Below are 20,025 nucleotides of genomic sequence, written 5' to 3'. Positions count from 1 at the left end.
GATATTGCATTGTTATACTGTACTATGCTTTGGAGTGGGCATTGACTTTTAATTAAAAGAAGTTTTTAATTTTTTCAAGGTCAGTGCTGTATTTGTGAAATTAACCAGTGGCAAGATTAGGTGTAGTGACAGTTTGATATAATGCCTCCTGGCTTTTGTCTACTAAAATACAAAAATCTTAAAATTCCACTTATATGTGTGGAAGATGAAATAAGACTAATAGTTTATTGGTGCAGTAGCATTTATGGTTACAGAGTTAGAGGATGGAAGCTATTGAAAGTTCACTTGAACTTGACCAGTAAGGAAAGGAATTCTTTGGTGCAAATGTATTTTGAATGGATTTTCAGTAGATACACACCTTTCATCAGGGTAATAATAAAATTTTAGGTGGTGTGATTTTATATGTAGTGAATTTGATTTAACATACAGTGCTTCTTTGCAGGCATAGTGTACTTGGAAGGTTTAGCAATTGATGGATAGTTTTAATCCCTCCCTGCTCTGGTCTGGACATGCGACACAAGTGATCCTCACCATGTGTTGTAGATGACATTTGAATGCCCTGTTTCAGGGCGCAAGATAGGAAGGTCTCCTTATGTGGTCATGTTTGGCCTTTTTACTCGGTTTTGGAATGAGATTTGCACCGTTTGCCATCGATGTCTCATATGAGAAATGCTGTGGATAGGGATTGGTCTGGGTGGGACTGACGTAAAGATGCCTGCCATTGCTGAAATATAGTATAATTTCAGAGCTTTTTTAGAGTTCACTGTTGTGTACATTGCTTGTGATTTATCAAGAAGTCTTCCTACTGCTACAGGATGATGCTGTCATTACTGGCTCTTTCTACATGCTGTAGAGCATATAGTAAGTCATCTGCCTTACAGGATGGAGGAAGTTTCTGCTACTAGGACAACCCTCCCCATGGATGAAAGCTTTTGCTGAAGATACCTGTAATGGGGTATAGATCCAGTGCTGCTGTTTTACCCCATGCATTGCTTGAAGAATGAAGTTCACCTGCTGGCACATCTTTACTTTGTGGATGATGGAAAGCTATACATCCTCAACATTGGATAAACAGCAATGTTGCATATGTTTGGCATGGGAAAGTTGCTACTTACAAGCCTTTGCCTAGGTGGTGATTTGTGATTATATTTTTTTCAATTTGAAATGGAGGGAGTACTGCTGTCTCTGGAAGGTTGGGGAGGCAGGCAGGTTTCCTTTAGAAAATACAGGCCTCAATGATACTCCTTTGGATTGAAAAGTAACAGCAATTCAACTTCTCATATGTGAGCACTGGATTTGTAGAGTCCATCTATCTGCAGCAGTTAATGCCGTCTGACTCTAACATTCTGTAAAGGGTGCTGCTAGTTTCAGTGTCAAGCTTCTTCCAATGTGTGTATGTTGATAAGTTAGGTGGTAGCGAATAGGTTTTATAGTTTCCACTTCCTTTGAATATTGGTGCATCTTGATTAGAGGTGTGTTTTTTGCTTAGATCATCGAAGTTGGTGCCTTTCATTTTCCTCCTCCATTTATATGCTGTACACCTGGCAAAAGAAAAAAATGCTCTAGTTAATGAAAATATTGTACACAACGTGAAAAGTTTAAATCAACACATCACTATTGAATCTATGTGGTAAACTTGTAATGCTATTCTTCTCCTTACCAAGATTTTATGTCCCATTCAGGCAGTTCTTATCTCTTACACTCCATGGGACACACAAACTTGCTGCTTACATTTTTGTACATTTCCACAAAGTTTTTGAGGGTGATACGACGACAGTTTTTGTAATATTCGTGGTAATCACACACTGTGCTTAAGTTCACATTTGGCCAATAAAAGATAAGAATTTTTAATATAAATTATTTTAAAAATTTGATTGTAATTGTCTCTTCTCTCTGTTTCAGAGGCGTGAATGTGAGAGGATCGGCTAATTGCAGAAATATGATGTAAAGATTGTACAATGGTTATAATAAATTTCTAATGTAAGTTGTTAGCACATGTTTTACCTCCCCCCCCCCAATGAATCTTGAGATGAAACTACACAGATGAATGTAACAAAACTTTAATACAATATTATACATTCTAACACTGATCCTTGCACAGAGAATAACTCTAGCCTGGTAATTCCCCTATGCTAGGATGAAAGAAAGATGTCAACAGCATACATCTGTTTTGAGAATCCTTGTTCTCTGACAGGCCAGTGACCTTAGAAGATGAAAATGTCTTATAAATTGCCAAGAGTGGTAATCAATTATATTGAAAGTTTACAGTGAAAAAGTTGGTGGTTAAGAACCAAGTACAGCACTTTTTAATTCCAAATACATGCAAAAAAAACCCTGTGCTGGAAAGGTACCCCTTGCACATTAAGGTACTACTGTAACCTGTAAACAGCTAATCCATATGATGCTTACCATTAACCTAAAAATTACAGCCAACATCGTTAACAACCCATTTCTTTTGTTTGTCAAAGTCGACTGCGAAAAAGGTGATGCTCTAGAAAGTGGTTAATAAATAACTGCCAAATTTACAATGAAAATTATATTAAATGTATTAAGAGACATGTGCAAGAAAATGTCTACTGTACACATTTGAACTGAGAAAGTTGCTGTCAAAATTGTATTGCGAATGTGGGAAGTCCAGATGAACGATTTATTACTGTAACATAGGGATTGACTAGAGTTTAACTACACGTACTCTAAAACGGTAAACATATACTAACCTCATTCTTTGTGGCACCTGCATTATTACTTTGACCATTTTTCTTCTCTTCCCACGGTTTTCATTTCAAACTTTCTCAGATAGGGAGTTCATATATGAAGCCTTGTGTAAAGAAATTCTCTTGTACATGATGGTACACTGAAGGTATCTGAATAGAGATGAAAATTAGTCGTGTAAATTACTCAATCAGTCAAAACTGTAACCAGAAATGTATTTGAAATGGTTTACATAAGGACAGCTTTAATTTTATTGTAACCTTCTAAAGGCCAGTTAATTTTTCTTTGGAGAACAGGCCTACATGCAGTGGTGCTGGTAAGGAGAGGCTGGAAGGGGTTATTTAAAACAATACAAAAACTAAAAATTACAGCAATAGATCAAAAGATTTAAATACTGTACAATAAAAGGATATAGTTACTAATATTAATTTCACACAAAGTGTTTTATTAAACTATATATCTTGTACTTAAAGTTATCAAGCACTAGGGAGTAAGATATGATTGTCTTGGCTAATATTTTTTCCAAAGGTTTCAATAAAACTAAGGTGGGAAAATACACACGGTCAGCTTTACTGGATTCAACTGACAACAGTAAGATACAAGTAGGTCCTCGGTTTACGTCTGAGATCCGTTCCTACGCCCGCGATATATATATAATTATGACTGGCGTAACTTGTAAGAGGCTGTCCTGGAGAACGTAGATCTTAGGAGCTGTAGTGGAATGTAAAATTAAATTTAAATGTTTAAGAATCGTAGGATTTAATATATTCAATTAGCTAGCATGGGATATTACATTGCACATGCTCTCATTTGAATATTGTATTCTTGTTCAGAAACGCCATGAAAGTTAATACCTTGGGGTTTTCAGGTTGCTACCAGTGTTATTTTTTGTGGAGAACATATTTGAGATAAGGGCTCATGATGTTCGTCTTTTTACAAAGGTATTTTCTTCGAGTATTCCATCATTTCCTCTTCCTCCTACGGCTTACTCTTCTGTCCTGTTTCACGTCCAAGTTTATTCCTCTGTAATTCATACGTTCTTCTCAACCCCAATTAGTCAAACTCACGTTCACATTTACATTTATACCTGAACGTCCACCTATCTTTGCTTAAAACCGTCCCTAGACTCAGTCGTTATCGTTATCGTTATCATAACCTGCAGTCACTGTCAGTACAGTCCTTATGCTCGTTATTTTCATCATAACTTCAACTGTTGATGATAAATGATAATCGTTTTTACCGTCACTATAAATAAGCTTGAGCGCTGTGTGGGTGTGTGTACGCGCGCGCAAGATGGGGGAACGGCTAAATACTTGTGAAAGGCTGCATCTTTATAACCACTCGTCCAAGGACAAAAATGCACACAGAGAGAGAGAGAGAGAGAGAGAGAGAGAGAGAGAGAGAGAGAGAGAGACTGACTGCGAAACGTTTTAACAGCAAGAAAACGACTACTTGGCAACTTACCAACGGAATCTCTGTGCTGAGCGATTGTATTTTGCTTCTTTCATCAACAAACACAAGTTTCAGGTCACGATCTTTCTTGGTCGGGAATTACGAATGTTGTTGAGTCATCAAAAGTTTTATCAAGCGACTTCCTTTTTTTTTTAAGCGGCAGTTTATTTTTAGGTTGCCTTTCAGAGGAAAAAAAGGTTTAAGAGACAGTTGCGGGAAGTAAATCGTTAAGACGGATATCGTCTTGTGGCGTCACTTACATATATATATTTCATTGTTTTATGTTGATCTCGATAGCCAGAGATCTGGTTTTAAAGCTCATACTCTTAGCAGCATTCCCGGTCAATGGGTTGTTTACGCATCTTTATCTTATCTCTTTTTATCTACTGTCCATAAGTACATTGCAGAAGAACACCAAATGTACGAAGCTGTTTTTCAACCCGAAACGTTAACCATTGCATTCGTATACGTTCAGGAAAGTCTCGAACTAAACGTATTATCCCCATTTACGTTTTATGCGTCTATATACCACGAAAAGGTCCCGACCAGAAGGTAACTTGAACATAACGTGTACGCGTTTGCGACGCGAAGCAACAGTCCTGCAGGGCCGTTTCCCGATTGGGCGTTGCAGTTATAAACGCAGCCGCTGCTGCTTGCTGCTCTTTGTCGCCCGTCCGGTTCAATGTTGTTCTCGGCTGCTTGACAACGTCGTCAAGTTCTCACAGTTGGACCGGGACTGGTCTGCCTGTTGGTGTGATAACTTGGTGTATTACTTTGTGTAGTGTTTATTTTTCTCCTATCCGAGTGTGCCCGACTGAGAGATACGTTATTATTTCATATATTCAAGGCGTGATCTTTTGAAAGTGACACTTCTCCCCCACCCCTGTGTTGAACTTCGCATGAGAGTAAGCTAGTATTTTCAATCGATATATTAGTGATTGGCAGACATACTCCTCCGGAACACTGAACATTCAAGAAAAGGCAAATTCATCCTCGTCGTCTGAAATCCATCAACTGGTAAGATCGTATGATGTAAACGATTAAATTTAATTTTGATGATGTTTGTGTATGGGTGGATCTGTGGTGTCAAACTTTGTCTAGAGGGGCGTTCAGGTGCTCCCAGCTGACTAGCCAGCGTTTGAACTCCGAAACTGACGAGTAGCCTAAAAGTAATTTTGCACAGGCCCACACGAAACAAAAAAGAACATTAACAGTTGCAAAAAAGGGCAAAATGAGAACTGTTGTGGATCTCTATACACAATTGCTTGGACCTATTTGATCTCAACACTTAGGCCTATCATCTTGACCCCCCCCTTTTTTTTATCGTACTTTGGTATATATCCTAATTAGCTAAAAACGCAATTGGGTACAGAAACCTGTACAAGCTGTTTACAACTGATATAACTGTGGTAAGTTACTGTAAATATCCGTTTACGCAAGACGCGAAGGTAACAAAAACATTGTACACGCTGTTATATGTTGAATTATAAATCCACACACGATCAGACATTAATAAAGATTGCCTGTGATTTTTCAGAAGGCGTAATAAAGATTGTGAGGTTTTGACGAGGCGTGGGTAGGTTTCAAATGAATAAGGGGGCCACGGGATTAATGCAACGCTGACGCCCACGTCTGCAGGACAGATTTTGTAAACAAACCCGCTAAGCCCAAGGAATTCGTAATTGCTCAAATCCCACTCGACAGAAGAAGCGTGTTGTAATTCTGTTAAAAAGTAGGCTATTGCTGCTTCTCTTTCCCATAACAACGCCAAAAAACATTCTTAAATAAATTCATGTGTTTAAACATCACCATCCCGACGACCTAAATACAAGCATATGATGTTATTAAATTATTCATCTGTAAAAGCTCACATAAAATTTTACGGAGATAATCGACCAAAAGTAACCAACAAATGAAAACATGTAACAATAATTATATAATGTAAGAAAAAAATGAGTTTTTAAAATAGGACATCAAAATTAGTAAAAAACAAATGACTGTGTATAAAAACCAGTAGCCTATGCATCGGCAGGAATCGCCGCCCTTACCTACGAACTGCATGCTACGGGGAACTGGCTATCCTTTACTGTAGTAGCCAGTGAATCCTCTGGTGATCCTGCCACAAAAATGGATGGGAAAAATTTAGAAATGCCCTCCAATCTATGGTATAAAGGGGTACCAAGGCTCTCCAGATTTATTATTAAGAATCTCGGTCCTCGACCTGGTAAATTTTGCGTCAGAACCTAAAAAATAAAAAAAAAAACAGAATCCGACCTTGAACCGACCTGATACACCGCGTGTTTTTTGTAACCAAAATGTTTCGGTCAGACGGCGCCAGTTGGCGTTGTTCCTAAGGGGGTTTGTTTAAACCTTGATCAGCTGTGGGCTGTGGCTTTTGCAGACAAGCACAAAAGGAAAAGGGTAAGAACAACAATTGAACTTAAAAAAGATTATTGATAAGATTATTGATAAGTATGAAAGAGGCATTCGTGTTAACTTACCGAGGTCCACCATAAGTACATTTTTAAAAGAGGCAATAAAAACTTAAAACTTTATGCAAAAGGCAATTAAGTACCTTTCCCCCCATATTTGTACCAAAATATACTGCAAAAATGCACTTCGACAAGAAATGCAACCTGTGTTAACACACAGCCTACCATGGTTTTATGACCATTAATGTATTTCTATACAGCAACTTCCTTGTCTGTTGTTACCATATTGTATTATCATACACAAGATAAAAATGTGTAAGGTATGTGTGAACTATAGACCTAGGCTGGCCCAGGTGTTGACCATTCAGCCTAGTATCCATTTGCAAAAGTCAAATAGGCTATTACAGCTGTAATTTAGACAAAGGCGTCAGGGTCAGGGTGTCTACTGTCCTCTGATTAAGTGCCAATCACAAATAGAAAAGATTGAGCAAGTAGACATTAAATTTGGAGAGAGATGGGGTGGACAGTTTAGCTGTTTGTGGACCATGGTGCAAAGGATTGGGAAAAGGAAGGATGGAAGCAGGTAATGTGTATATATATTCAGGCCAAGCAGACAGAATTGGATGAAAAGGAGTAGGCATGGTCTTAATATAAAATGCAGAAAAGGCACCAACTGGTTGGAGAGCATGACAGGGGATTAATACTGACAATCTTAAAAATAAAAAAAAAATGTACACTGAGAAATGAAATCTCCAAAGAAATATAAGATGAATTTTATATAGAACTGCAGCATGATATAGATGATGTACCAAAAAGTATTATGGGAATTTCTGTTGATGTTATGAACCCCAAAGTTGGTAGGAACAAGGAATGTGTGGTGACTCTACAAAGTACAGAGGGCCTGAGAGACGTTGCAAAGCAAAATTAGGTGCAATTTATTAGTTTTTTGCTGCAAATAATTTGGTATTTAGAGGTACTCATTTCCAGCAAAAGGATATCCATAAATACAATCCAGATGGCAGTCTTAGAAACCAAATAAATCATGTAGCCATTAATCATGATAAGAAAAAGAACACCAAAGAATGTTAGAAGCTATTGGGGAGCTGATGCTGGCAGTGATCACCAACTTAACATTGCCACACTAACAATGATATTAACACCCCCCCCCAAAAAAAAAAACTGACGGTATCTAGGTTTGATACAATAAAGTTTTTGGATGATGAACATGTAGAGTTTTTTTGCAATTTGATGCTTAAATAGAGATTTGCAGTTCTGAAAACCATATGTGAGAAGCAGCCAATGTATGAGGACTGCTTTGACATCAATTTTAAGAATGTGTATTAATCTTCTGGAAAAGAAGTACTAATAGGATATGAGGTAGCAGGACAGAAACCTTGGATATTGGACAAGACCTTGATATAATAAAGACTTGACAATAGTACGAGGTACTTGTAGACAAATATAGGAGGAGATGAAACAAGGTAGAATGTGGTAAGTACCTAAGTTTAGATTGAGGTTAAACAAAGATAAAGATAGATATAGAATATATGGACATACAAAACGGGCATTGGTGTCATTGTAGATGTTAAAATTCAATGCTGGGCAGAAAATTTGTCTGAAGTCATGAATAAAGATTTGAGGGGGATAGTTTGACTGATATACCAGAAGCTGACAAACTACAGATTGTGCTAATGAATGAATTTAATTTTCGAAGTAGAATCAGTAAAAAAGAAACTACTGAAATGATGGAGAGCAAAAATTTATGATGGAATTGCATTTTAACTGAAACTGAAATGACACCTTGTACAGTATAGTAACTAAAGAAAGATGACCGGACAGTATAACAACTGTAGAGGCATTACACGTAGGTCTGTTATTGTAATTAAAATATCTGATGTGCTTTTTGTCATTAAAACGGGTGAAAGAAAGCAATTGAGTTTAGAGATGAGCAAGCTGGTTTTAGAATAGGCAAAAATTTATGTCAAATTTATTGTGCAGAAGTGTGAATGTTGTTGAAGGTCTTGGGGTCACTATGGCAAGCCTGTTGGATATGTAAAGCTGAATGAAACTATCTCTGAATAAAGCAGACGGAAAGGTAATGATGATGGGGCCTTGTCAAGTGAATTTTCAGTAGAGCTGGATGCTACAGGGAAATGTTATTGTACCTTTACTGTTTGCCTTTGTCCTTATAGAATGTATATAATAAGAACAAGTGGTCAGAGATGGCTGGAAAGGTTTAGATTACAGTAATGGCAGAAAGTCAACAGACTTGAAACATGCAGACGGTACAGCGTGGAAGAATACTGCATGAAGGTGTCAGCTGGGCTCCAGTGGGGCACCAAAAGAATTGAAAGACTAAATCCTACCTGGGATAAGAACTACTAAAAGGGAGGCTGGTGGTGGTGAGTGCAGATTTGTGGACAGAGGCTCTTAGCATCACATGGCATTGGAGGTGATGATGATGATGAATATAGTATGTAATATAGCCTTCATATTATCCTACTCATGACAATCACCACAAATGCTATTACTCATACATCAAAACTGAAACAACTGATGAACTTTCATACACTGTACAGCCATACTAAGAACCTTCTAACAATAAATATAAACTGTACATTGAAAATAACAATACAGTACTCTTGTCCTCAAACAGCATATCATGAAACCCATAATATGCACTGCACATTCACTTCCAACACTTACACTCGACAGCCATTCAGATTTTTACTTTGATTACTGTCACACAATGGAATAGGCCCTCCGTAATATTTTTTAAACCCATCCCATTACAACAGGCGTATGTACTGCATTCAATACACACACCTTAAATTTCTGAATCGTATTAACTTATTGACTTTCACTGATTTCAGACACCAATGGCCACATTAAGGAGTGAGGAGTGGGTACAGGAAAAACTAGATTTCATATGCTCCATCATTGCCAGTGTGGATCAAGAGTGTCTACAACTAGAGCTAAGGCAGTGTGAAAATGATGATGAACTGGAAGCACTTTTCCAAAGTTTGTTATCTTCCAGTGAGGCCTCACAGTCCTTAAATAATCAAATGCCTAGAACAGATGGTCCAGGCCCCATAGAGACGACAACTAATGAAGAAGGACCAGATATATCGGCTGCTGAAACCCAGAGTGAAAGTGACAATCTTGACGACGATGTCAGTGACACTGATTCAAGAAGCTGGGATATGCTGGATGATGCAAGTAGCTCAGAAAGCATTGAGATTTTTCACATCCCAGAGGATAACGAGGACTCAAGAGGTAGCAGCTTGCATTTGAGTAACAATGGGGTTGATGGTAACGTGGAATCAGATAACATAAGTACGGAGAGCTTCCAGGCGGACGAAGGAAGTTCTTCTGAGGTTATTGAGACTGATGGAGATTCTACTGACAATGATGATGATGACAGTGATTTTGGTGGCTTGGATGCAACTGGTAATGATTTCAATGAAGAAGTTACAGTTTTAGGTGTACACTCTAATCATCCGGAGAGAATAACTGCCAATGATGTAATTATTGAAGAAATACAACCAGTTGCTACCGAGATGGTTGAGGAAGCGGAAGTAAGTTTCGTTGAGGAAGTGTATGTGATCGATCAGGCTGCAGCTCATGAAAATTATAAAAAGGACAAGATACTTGCATGCAGGATAGAAGTTATCAACAACATATTCACTGATGCTGACCCAGATTTCTTGCAAGAAAAGTAAGTTCCTTTTTTCATGGGGATTTCTTTTCAATGCAAATTTAACAAAGTTTTCCAAGTTTTATGTACTGTGGAGTCACATCAAAGTTGTTTTCTAAGTTGTTATGCTTTTACTTGAAAGATAATTTAAGCAGAGAACTGAAAAATCACACAATATGAATGAATGAGTAAATTATCATTCTCCAATTGCTGTGTATTGTTAGAGATTGGTATACTGGTTAGTTTCAGATTTCCTAACAATGCTGTAGTACCTTTATTCATGTGTTATGGTACATGTTTCACAAATGGCTAACTGTAAATCTCCTCTAATAGATAACTAGAGTTATCTTGAGTGTCACTGAGTGAAAAATGACACTGCCCTAACATTGGTTACTAGGATGATTAAATGGAGAAATTCCTGGGTTAAAACATCCAGTAATTTTGTTACGAGTATAATAATCTGTTGGTGATTGAGTGCAATTTTTCCCTATATTGCATGGCTTAGTAGCAATATGTGCAAGACTTGGCTTGTTAAGGAGACCCCATTGCTATCTTCAGTTAAGATTCAAGATGAATGTCAAAAAATAGCCTTAAGTATACTGATACCTTTTTGGTTATGTCCTTAAAAGTAACACTGAGGACCTTCCTTGACGGAAAAAAAAAAATAGATATTTTAACAGTTGGAAGAATCTATAACTTCTAAGAAAGTTTCATACTGATGAAATATAATTGGTTTGGTTTCAGTTTTTCTTCAAGAGGAACTGGTGTTTTCTTAACATCAGATCCCATATATATTATAAAATGAGCAAGGAACCATTTCTTGCTAAAAATAGTTTTAATTTACCACCAAACAGGTTAACATGCTTTAGGTGTACAGAAGTGTAATTATGTTAGGGTTTCCTCTTGAGATCAAGCACCGTACACTGTATTGTGTTTACTGTATTACGTAGGTACAATCTGTAGTTGATTTTCCTGTTTACAGAATTAATGACTGCATGAAACTGGGGGATGATGAGAAAGCATTTTGCTCATATGTTGAAAAACTGCTGGAAAATAAGAAGTACCCAACAATGAAAGACTATGTTAAGAGGATGGAATCTATGCCAGAGGAGAATGCTCAAGCAGATGATGATGATGATGAGGAGGAAGGTAATCAAGTGAGTATTGAATTTTTGTTGTATTTTCTGGTGTGGATTTCATTTCATATTTTACATTATAGCATCACTCAGCTCCTATGAATTGTAACTTAGTTCATCTAACTTACTAAGGATGATGAAAGTTTTTGCAAAAAAGTTGTATCCGATACAACTGCCTGGTATTTTGTAGTGACTGAAGCTTTATTCAGTAGAGGTGATTGTGACCACTATGTCCTAACCTTTGATACCTCACAGCCTGCAAGCAAAAGGCTTAAGGAGAGTATGTATTGGGTGCTGTTAATATTACCAGTGCTGGAAGAGCACATATACAGAAGGAATATAGAATTACGGCCAAGTGCTGGGACCTATGAAGTCAATCAGCGGTGGAAAGGAAATTGAGAGTAGGTAGGTTTGAAATGTGTAACAGGAGAACCTCGCAGTTGCACTATGAAACGGTTGTTAGGAGAGGGTGGATAGCAGGATGGAAGAGAGTATGAGTGGATGTACAGTAAAATAAAGTTTAATTATTTAAAATGACACCATGAAAACCCATGGTTAGCTTATTGTTGGGAAAAACTTCAGGTAACCCAGTCACCATCTTAACTTCCCTTTCAGTATTTGCCATCGGAATGACAGACATTTAATTTTCATAGTGCAAGTTAGGTACTCACATTGTGAGAGTAGCATCTTCTGTTTTCTTCTTGTGTATGTTATTAGTTCTGAAAAGCCTTTTACCCTTGCCAGCCAATTTTGTGGTCATGTGCATAAATAGAACATATTAGTAAGCCCTCAGCTTATCAGATTTTATTTCTCAAAAAGCTGGATCCCTGAAGCCATCTGATATCGTGAGGGTTACTCGTAATGGTTTAATTCATGCACGTATCCACAAATAATCTCATTGTCAACAAGCAGAAGATAAAATATATTAAACGATTTACATAAAAGGAAAATGTTAGTACAGATACTTTGTACCTAGTTTTAATGTGAAGGATGAAAATGGTTATCTTCTTATTGTTCTCCAGGTAGCAAATCTGGGAAGTTCAGTTAAAATGATGACTGGGTATTTGAAGTGTTCTCAAACCCCAGGTTAATGTTGGCTTTCCTACGTCTCATTTGAAAACAGTGCTATCAGTCTTCTAATGGATTCTCGTTCCTTCTTTAGACCTGCTACTCATTTCTACTTTTATGTTACACCTTAAAACTAGACCAGTCATGGCTTGAATTTGTGGTGGTTAATATATTTCTCAAATATGACGAAGTTAGCTCTGTTAGAAAAATATATTGTAAAAGTAACATGAACTTAGTAACAGAGCTAAATAAATACATGTATGCAACAGAGTAATGTAAACATTTCTAGTGAGCTGGGCACTTAGTGCCATTTGCCACTGGTGACTAAATCATTACTTTTGTTGTGCATTTAGTAGAGTCACCAGTTATACCTATACAGAACTACACCGTCTTGACTTTTTACTCTAAAGAATGGATTACTGGATGTAAATTAACACAAAATTTCTGAACATCTGTAACAAAGGTTTTGTCTAGGAAAGCTGATAATTTATTTTCACTTGATACAGCCACCCACTTTTGGCAATAAGGAAAAATGTCAAAATTCTAACTGATGTCTGCCCAAATGAATCCAAAATTACCCTGATTAAAGGCTAACAGAAGAAACTTGTACTTAATGGCCTTTTATAGAACTTTCTCTCTTATTACAGGCAGTGGGTAATTTTGCCATCAAATGTTCAATATGCTTGGAAGACATAGTTTACACAGAAATGGGAAGCTGCAATTCCATTCGTAATGAACACATTTATTGTCTGCAGTGTATCAGAAAGTAAGTTAATGAAACATGAAGTATGTTAATTTTTGAAACCAAAAGTTTTTCTTTTTGGTTTTATTTCAACATGACAGAGAATGCTATTATTTGCTAGTTTTAAATAAATGTTGATATTGTTTCCTATTCGTATTGGAATTGAGGTTAGTGTATGGAAATGTATAATTTTTGCCAAAGCAAACATTCATTTTTATAGGCTGTTACTTTTTCTTACAGTTGGTGACATCTAAGACATTTCTATAATTTTCTTGCTTAGTACAAAGTCTGTGTTAGTATCAGCAGGGGCCAGTTTAATTTGTAAATTCTTTCCATTTGGTGAAAAGATGCTGTAATTTCATATCTGCTATATATAGTTCCTCACCTAAAAAGGCAAATCTGAATTGAGAAATTAATCCCCAGGTATGCAGAAGCAGAACTAGAACAAGGCAGGGCAACCTTTAGATGTATGGAAAGTGGCTGCAAGGGAGAGTTTTCACTGAAAATTCTAAGAAAAGTCATGAACAGGGCAGCTCTGGCCAGGGCTTACGAACAGCGGCAGCACGAAGAGGTATCTGCAGCAAAATTAGAGGATTTGGAGTCCTGTCCATTTTGCAGCTACAAAGCCATTATGTCAAATCGCGAAGACAAGGTCTTCATATGCATGAATCCCAGATGCATGAAAGACTCTTGCAGGTACAGTTTGACCTGTTTTGTTTGTGCGAATGAGTCGCCTCTTGAGTTCGTAACTTCGTCTTTGTTTGAATTAATCTCAGTTTCAGATTCTCTTTTGACCTGTGAGATATGGTGACCTCATTGCATAAGACTTTCCATAAAGTCCAGCAGTTTTCAATTGACAAAGATTGATTGGTTTTATTTGAAAATTTTCAGTTTCATTTTAGTCTTGGTGATTAGTTTTTTTCATGTGTTCAGCACAACTGAAAATTTTCCTGAATCTGTTACAAAACCTTGTTTAAAAGTGGATGAAAATGAGAAACAATGAAGGACTGTACCTAAGAAAATAATGATGTCTATGGCTCATGTAAACCATTAAGGAGAAAATATGCTTTGCCAAATACTAATGAGCAGTAAATTATCAGTGCAACCTCAACACAAAGCAGATGATTTTACAGACTTATGATACTGTATACAAAAGTTATAGAAAAGTTGAGAAAGTATTTAAAAATTATTAGAACTGATTAGACACGCAGTAGCTAAGAAAGGAGAATCCAGAGATGGAAGACACTCTGTAGGAAAACAACCTACAGAAAATAAAAAATGAAACGTGCTGGAGAGCTAGAGTTGTACTGTGGTGTTTATACTACTGCAGAAAAATCTGATAAAAATAAGGTAGTGAAGTCTTACTGAAGAACAGTTTCCTTGAAGTTGATGATAACTCCATAGGGATATTACAAACAATTCTCTTGAGTGAGAAATACAGGAATATGAAGAATGAATAATACTGTAATTTTACCATTTTTAAAGAAATTGTATGAATCCTTACAGCTGAATATTCTGCCATTCAAGAGGTCAGTAAAGAGGTGATTCATAATTACAGTCCAACACGGGTCTTTGTTCTGAGCTGCCAAGGTTTCTTGAATCATGAACCTCCATTTATATTTTTTCTCTTTGCATCTCGTATAGTAAGTTAGTACCTACAGAGAATCAACTTTGCTTGCCATTTTTCCATGGCAAATCCCAATTCTTCCCATCTTCGTTTTGCCTTGTAAGCCTGGTTTTCCTCACACTCCTATTTAAAAGATGTATCTTTGCCTTTGAAATATATCGTATTGGAACAATGTAATTCAAGTAAAATACTTGTGCCAAATAAGATATACTCTATAACCAACAGGTTATGCAAAGAAGAAAACCACATTCCCCTACGATGCAAAATAAGATATACTCTTTATACCAACAGGTTATGCAAAGAAGAAAACCACATTCCCCTACGATGCAAAATAAGATATACTCTTTATACCAACAGGTTATGCAAAGAAGAAAACCACATTCCCCTACGATGCAATGAGGTTGAAAAGGACGTTCAGAAAGAAGCACGAAAGAAACTTGAAAACAAGATGTCTGAGGCCATGATCAGGTAGGGATTTTATGGAAACTCATGATGTATGTTTGTTTGTTCTGCTTTATCTTAGATTTATTACTCAATCTTCGGATATGAGAAGTGCTTAGATTTATTACTCAATCTTCGGATATGAGAAGTGCTTAGATTTATTACTCCATCTTCGGATATGAGAAGTGCTTAGATTTATTACTCAATCTTCGGATATGAGAAGTGCTTAGATTTATTACTCAATCTTCGGATATGAGAAGTGCTTAGATTTATTACTCAATCTTCGGATATGAGAAGTGCTTAGATTTATTACTTCGGATATGAGAAGTGCTTAGATTTATTACTCAATCTTTGGATATGAGAAGTGCTTAGATTTATTACTCAATCTTCGGATATGAGAAGTGCTTAGATTTATTACTCAATCTTCGGATATGAGAAGTGCTTAGATTTATTACTCAATCTTCGGATATGAGAAGTGCTTAGATTTATTACTCAATCTTCGGATATGAGAAGTGCTTAGATTTATTACTCAATCTTCGGATATGAGAAGTGCTTAGATTTATTACTCAATCTTTGGATATGAGAAGTGCTTAGATTTATTACTTCGGATATGAGAAGTGCTTAGATTTATTACTCAATCTTTGGATATGAGAAGTGCTTAGATTTATTACTCAATCTTCGGATATGAGAAGTGCTTAGATTTATTACTCAATCTTCGGATATGAGAAGTGCTTAGATTTATTACTCAATCTTCGGATATGAGAAGTGCTTAGATTTATTACTCAATCTTCGGATATGAGAAGTGCTTAGATTTATTACTCAATCTTCGGATATGAGAAGTGCTTAGATTTATTACTCAATCTTCGGATATGAGAAGTGCTTAGATTTATTACTCAATCTTTGGATATGAGAACTACTTGGCTTTGGAAATCTAAGGCTAGACCAGACTGCACGAAGAATTTGTTTGTCGGAGGAGCCTGAAGAGATGCATCTTTGGAAATGTTGGTAACAAAGTTGTTTATGTCGCCAGTAAGTTTTAGTTGTACTGCAGTGTTCTAGTTACTTCTCTGAAGAGGCCAAGGAGAGAATGATCCTCTCAAAAACTGTGATTGGGGGAGGCAGAGAATAGGAGGTGATGAGAAAGGTGGATAAGAGGTTTACTATGATGGTTGTGGATTTAAAGTAATGTTGGACCAGATTTTTTTTTTATACATGGTGCTTACCTGGCAGGAAACATCTCGCAATAATAAGTTCAAAAAAACTAAATGAATTTGCTGGACACACCAAATGAGAAATATGAAACAATTTAGGTGACTTTATGTATCATGGCAAAATTCAGTTGGAGATTAGAGAGGTAATAGTGCTCTCTATACCATCTTCAGCGCTGATAAAATTCTTCCCTATATTTTGCAGAGAATGTCCACAATGCAGTAAACGTTTTATCAAACAACAGGGTTGCAACAACGTGACATGCTCGTGTGGTGCCACTGTATGTTATTACTGTAGACATCTGACAAACAGTGATCATCACCAGAAATCACGAATGTAAGTTGTCATAAGGCTATTATATTGTGAAAATGATCTGGATACAACAATGCAGAACTCTCTTAATTTGCATGCATTTTGCTCTAGCTACAAAGAGTATGTTACGTTAAAATACTGCTTAGAATAGATGAAACAATTTTTTTTATATTAAATAACTTGACAGTAAACTCCCACCTATTTCCATGTAGCTGTCAACAGAACTCTAATGAGGACCAAATCCATCAGGAAGAAGTTCGGCGCGCAGCATATGAAGGGAAGCTGGAAATGGACCCAAACATTGAACTCATTCATGATCCCACACAAGGTATTTTGTAACTGTATAGAATATAGTAATAGTTCCTTTGATTATGTTAAATAACAATGCTCAGTAATATGGAAGAAACCAAAATACTGTGTCCTGAAATATACTGTTAGTTTTACCTACTACTGCAATTTGTTGTGGTGATCTCTCAAATAGAATTTAATGCCATAACACCTTACATTAGCTTTTATATTAGTTATTTTTTCTCAGCATACTAAATCTCTCTCTCTCTCTCATTATTAATGGTTAAGATCACGAGAGAGAGAGAGAGAGAGAGAGAGAGAGAGAGAGAGAGAGAGAGAGAGAGAGAGAGAGAGAGAGAGAGAGAGAGAGAGAGAGAGAGAGAGAGAGAGACTTCATTCAATTAAACAGTTAGTGATCTGTACAAAGAAGTATAAAAAAAAACTATATACAGAAATATTATGGACATTATTTGTACCTTTTCTGAAAATGATGCTGCATATTGTGCTCCATATTAGGAGGATGTACTGTGAAGGCTGTTGCAGTTAAGAAATTCATTGATTGTTGGACACCCTCCATGAACTTGAGCTCAGAATCTTGTGTTGTTCCTGTTGATTAAAATAGAAAAATAATGAATGGTATGGTTTCTTTGATTAGAAAATGAATTTTTCCAAGTTGTACTCTTAATTTTAAAGCATTGGTCTGTATCGTAAGAAGGTGGAGATTACATAAATAAAAGCCTTTTAATAGCTACTGTTATTACTTAAATAAAAGCCATTTAATAGCTACTGTTATAGTGGTATTACATCCTGTAATATCACTACCCTGTACACAAATTTTGGTAACTAATTTAAGTCTGTGATTTTACTTTATAATATTTTTACTGTGATAATGTTAAAACTTTACTGTTCCCATTGTACATATTACAGATATATACCAATGCAGTACTACCATGTTCCATGATTGTATTAATAACACAGTGGATAATATACGTGAACAATAACTCATACAAATAAGATCTTTTGATTAGATACAAGTGCCAAACTTAGATATCTCACAGCAGCTAGAGCAACTAAAGGCTTAACATCACACCGAGTTATCTGACTGCATAACGTAGACTTATGCACTACATTAGTTGTAAAAATGCACTATGTATAAAAATTTTTGAAATTTCTAGCTGGTAAATTGCAGTTATGCAAATATTGCTGTAGTCAATGAGCAACTGTATTGAAAGTTAACAACTTAAGCTACACGGTCTGGTTAAATAAGTAAGTAAGGAACCAGGTCTGATTAAACGAGTAGGTAACTATCTTTAATTATGGTGGTTGAATACTGCTGTTTCAATGTTACTTGAAATGAACCTTATTACATAAGAAATTGGATTATTTTTTGTGAATGCATACTGTGTGATAAGTGTAATTTTCTGTTGTTGGGGGAAACATGTTATGTTTGTCATGGATAAACCTGTGATGATAATAAAACTGCACTTTTAGGAAATAGGTAAAGCAGTATATGCAATTTTCAATTTTCTGTCTAGTTAAAGGTATTCTTTATGAAAGTTGAAATTGAGTAACAATGTCTACAATATTTCAGTTTTTATTTTTACATTATTTCTATAAGTACATTTTGAATGTCATGGGATGAGTTAAACTTTGTTATATATAAAATTATCTACTGCACAAAGGCTAACAGGTATTGTATATTCACAAGTACAGTTTCTCTTTAGTAGAATATAGTCAAATAAAATAAAGAATTTTGTAATTATCTATTTTTCTAATTTCCCTCAAATTGAGTGAGTCTTATGCACCATTTATGTATGCCCCAGACAATACTCTTTATTTTTATTTTATTTTTTAGTAAAGCATAGGTTTGTCACAGTTTGGCTCTCAAAACTACTGGGCAACATTAACCCAATACATAAATGTGAATACTGTATTAAAAAACTGACTCGTACAACATGGGCCACTGACAGATCAACTCGACTATCATTAACACATTGTACGGATATAAGAATCTGACATCATTAAATATTATATCGTGTAAACATAATAAGGGACTGAAAAATCTATAATGAAACTTTGAAATCACCTCCCAATAAATCATAAGTTAAAAGCAGTGAACTTGCACAGTTTTTATAAAGCAGCGATAACTAGGCCTATGTTGAAGTAAATTAACGTGAAGTAAAAGTATGTGATTCTTCTACTAGCCTATAAGATTTTGCAGAGTTTAGCCAAGCAGAGATACATTCATAAATAACCATTCTCCGCTCTTACCAGCTAGAGCTCATCAGCTAATGAACTCTTGTACTTGTGATGAGCAACAGATGCAAAGCTTATTCAAAAATATTTCAGTTTACTTAAATACCACACTCGATGCAGGAGTCGTTATGCTGTGCGCTTATGTCTACTTAATATGGTTAGGCCAAGTGCAAAAATTATGCTGCTGATATCTACTGCAAATTTACTTTTATTGAGATATTTACCATCTTTCACTTTAAACATTTATTCCCATGGGCTGTTACTTATGTGGCTGTGGGGCTGTTAAAGAGCGATAAAGTAATAATTTACCTGAAGGATGTTGTAGGTAATCTTTAAAACATGTATAATTCCTATAATAAGGCAACATCCATAGAAGTAGTTGGCCTAATTCATTGGATCTGATATATACATGTTAAACATGAGCAAACAGAACACAAATGTCTGATGCCACTAAAGACAGGTTAAATGACTGTGTAAAAGTAAGGAAGCCACAGTTAAGGCCAAGCCTAGGTAAAACTGAAGGCTACTAGGCCACTGCATCCCTATAGTTCGATAACTACCGGTTTTAAGTGCAATTTAAGGGCCATGAATGTGAAAACATGAACAAAAGACCGCAAATATCACATACGAAACAAAAGATGGCAAATACTAGA

General features: G+C 36.1%; 2 protein-coding genes across 10 annotated transcripts in view; one reads left to right on the top strand and one right to left on the bottom strand.

The window, feature by feature from the left end:
• Positions 1 to 311: 311 nt before the first annotated feature.
• Positions 312 to 20,025, bottom strand: part of LOC136830653 (ras-like protein family member 10B) — a 316,363-nt gene continuing 296,649 nt past the window's right edge. For 5 of the 7 annotated variants that reach the window (XR_010850690.1, XR_010850694.1, XR_010850696.1 and 2 more), the window contains 5 exons: positions 17,593 to 17,722; positions 17,027 to 17,110; positions 6,213 to 6,280; positions 2,718 to 2,864; positions 312 to 1,541 (listed from right to left, as the gene is read on the bottom strand). The gene's annotated coding sequence lies outside the window, so the exon portion shown is untranslated. The remainder of the gene's footprint in view (positions 1,542 to 2,717; positions 2,865 to 6,212; positions 6,281 to 17,026; positions 17,111 to 17,592; positions 17,723 to 20,025) is intronic. The other 2 variants (XR_010850691.1, XR_010850695.1) reach the window with 1 other exon arrangement.
• LOC136830643 (uncharacterized) lies at positions 4,719 to 18,878 on the top strand. 3 transcript variants are annotated; one of them, XM_067090228.1, is made up of 8 exons: positions 4,719 to 5,181; positions 9,470 to 10,314; positions 11,276 to 11,450; positions 13,145 to 13,263; positions 13,663 to 13,935; positions 15,224 to 15,334; positions 16,721 to 16,852; positions 17,041 to 18,878. In XM_067090228.1, exons 2-8 carry the CDS (start codon positions 9,476 to 9,478, stop codon positions 17,165 to 17,167), a joined length of 1,776 nt encoding a protein of 591 aa, XP_066946329.1. In that variant the 5' UTR covers positions 4,719 to 5,181; positions 9,470 to 9,475; the 3' UTR covers positions 17,168 to 18,878. The 3 variants fall into 3 exon arrangements, 2 of the variants coding, with proteins under 2 accessions (XP_066946329.1, XP_066946330.1); XR_010850689.1 differs by having other exon boundaries at positions 4,772 to 5,181; positions 16,690 to 16,852; XM_067090229.1 differs by lacking the exon at positions 4,719 to 5,181 and adding an exon at positions 6,437 to 6,585.

This window comes from Macrobrachium rosenbergii, chromosome 47, assembly GCF_040412425.1.
Source record: "Macrobrachium rosenbergii isolate ZJJX-2024 chromosome 47, ASM4041242v1, whole genome shotgun sequence".
Lineage (NCBI taxonomy): Eukaryota > Metazoa > Arthropoda > Malacostraca > Decapoda > Palaemonidae > Macrobrachium > Macrobrachium rosenbergii.
Note: the sequence above shows the minus strand (reverse complement) of the source record. Positions and strands in the feature narration are given on the sequence as shown.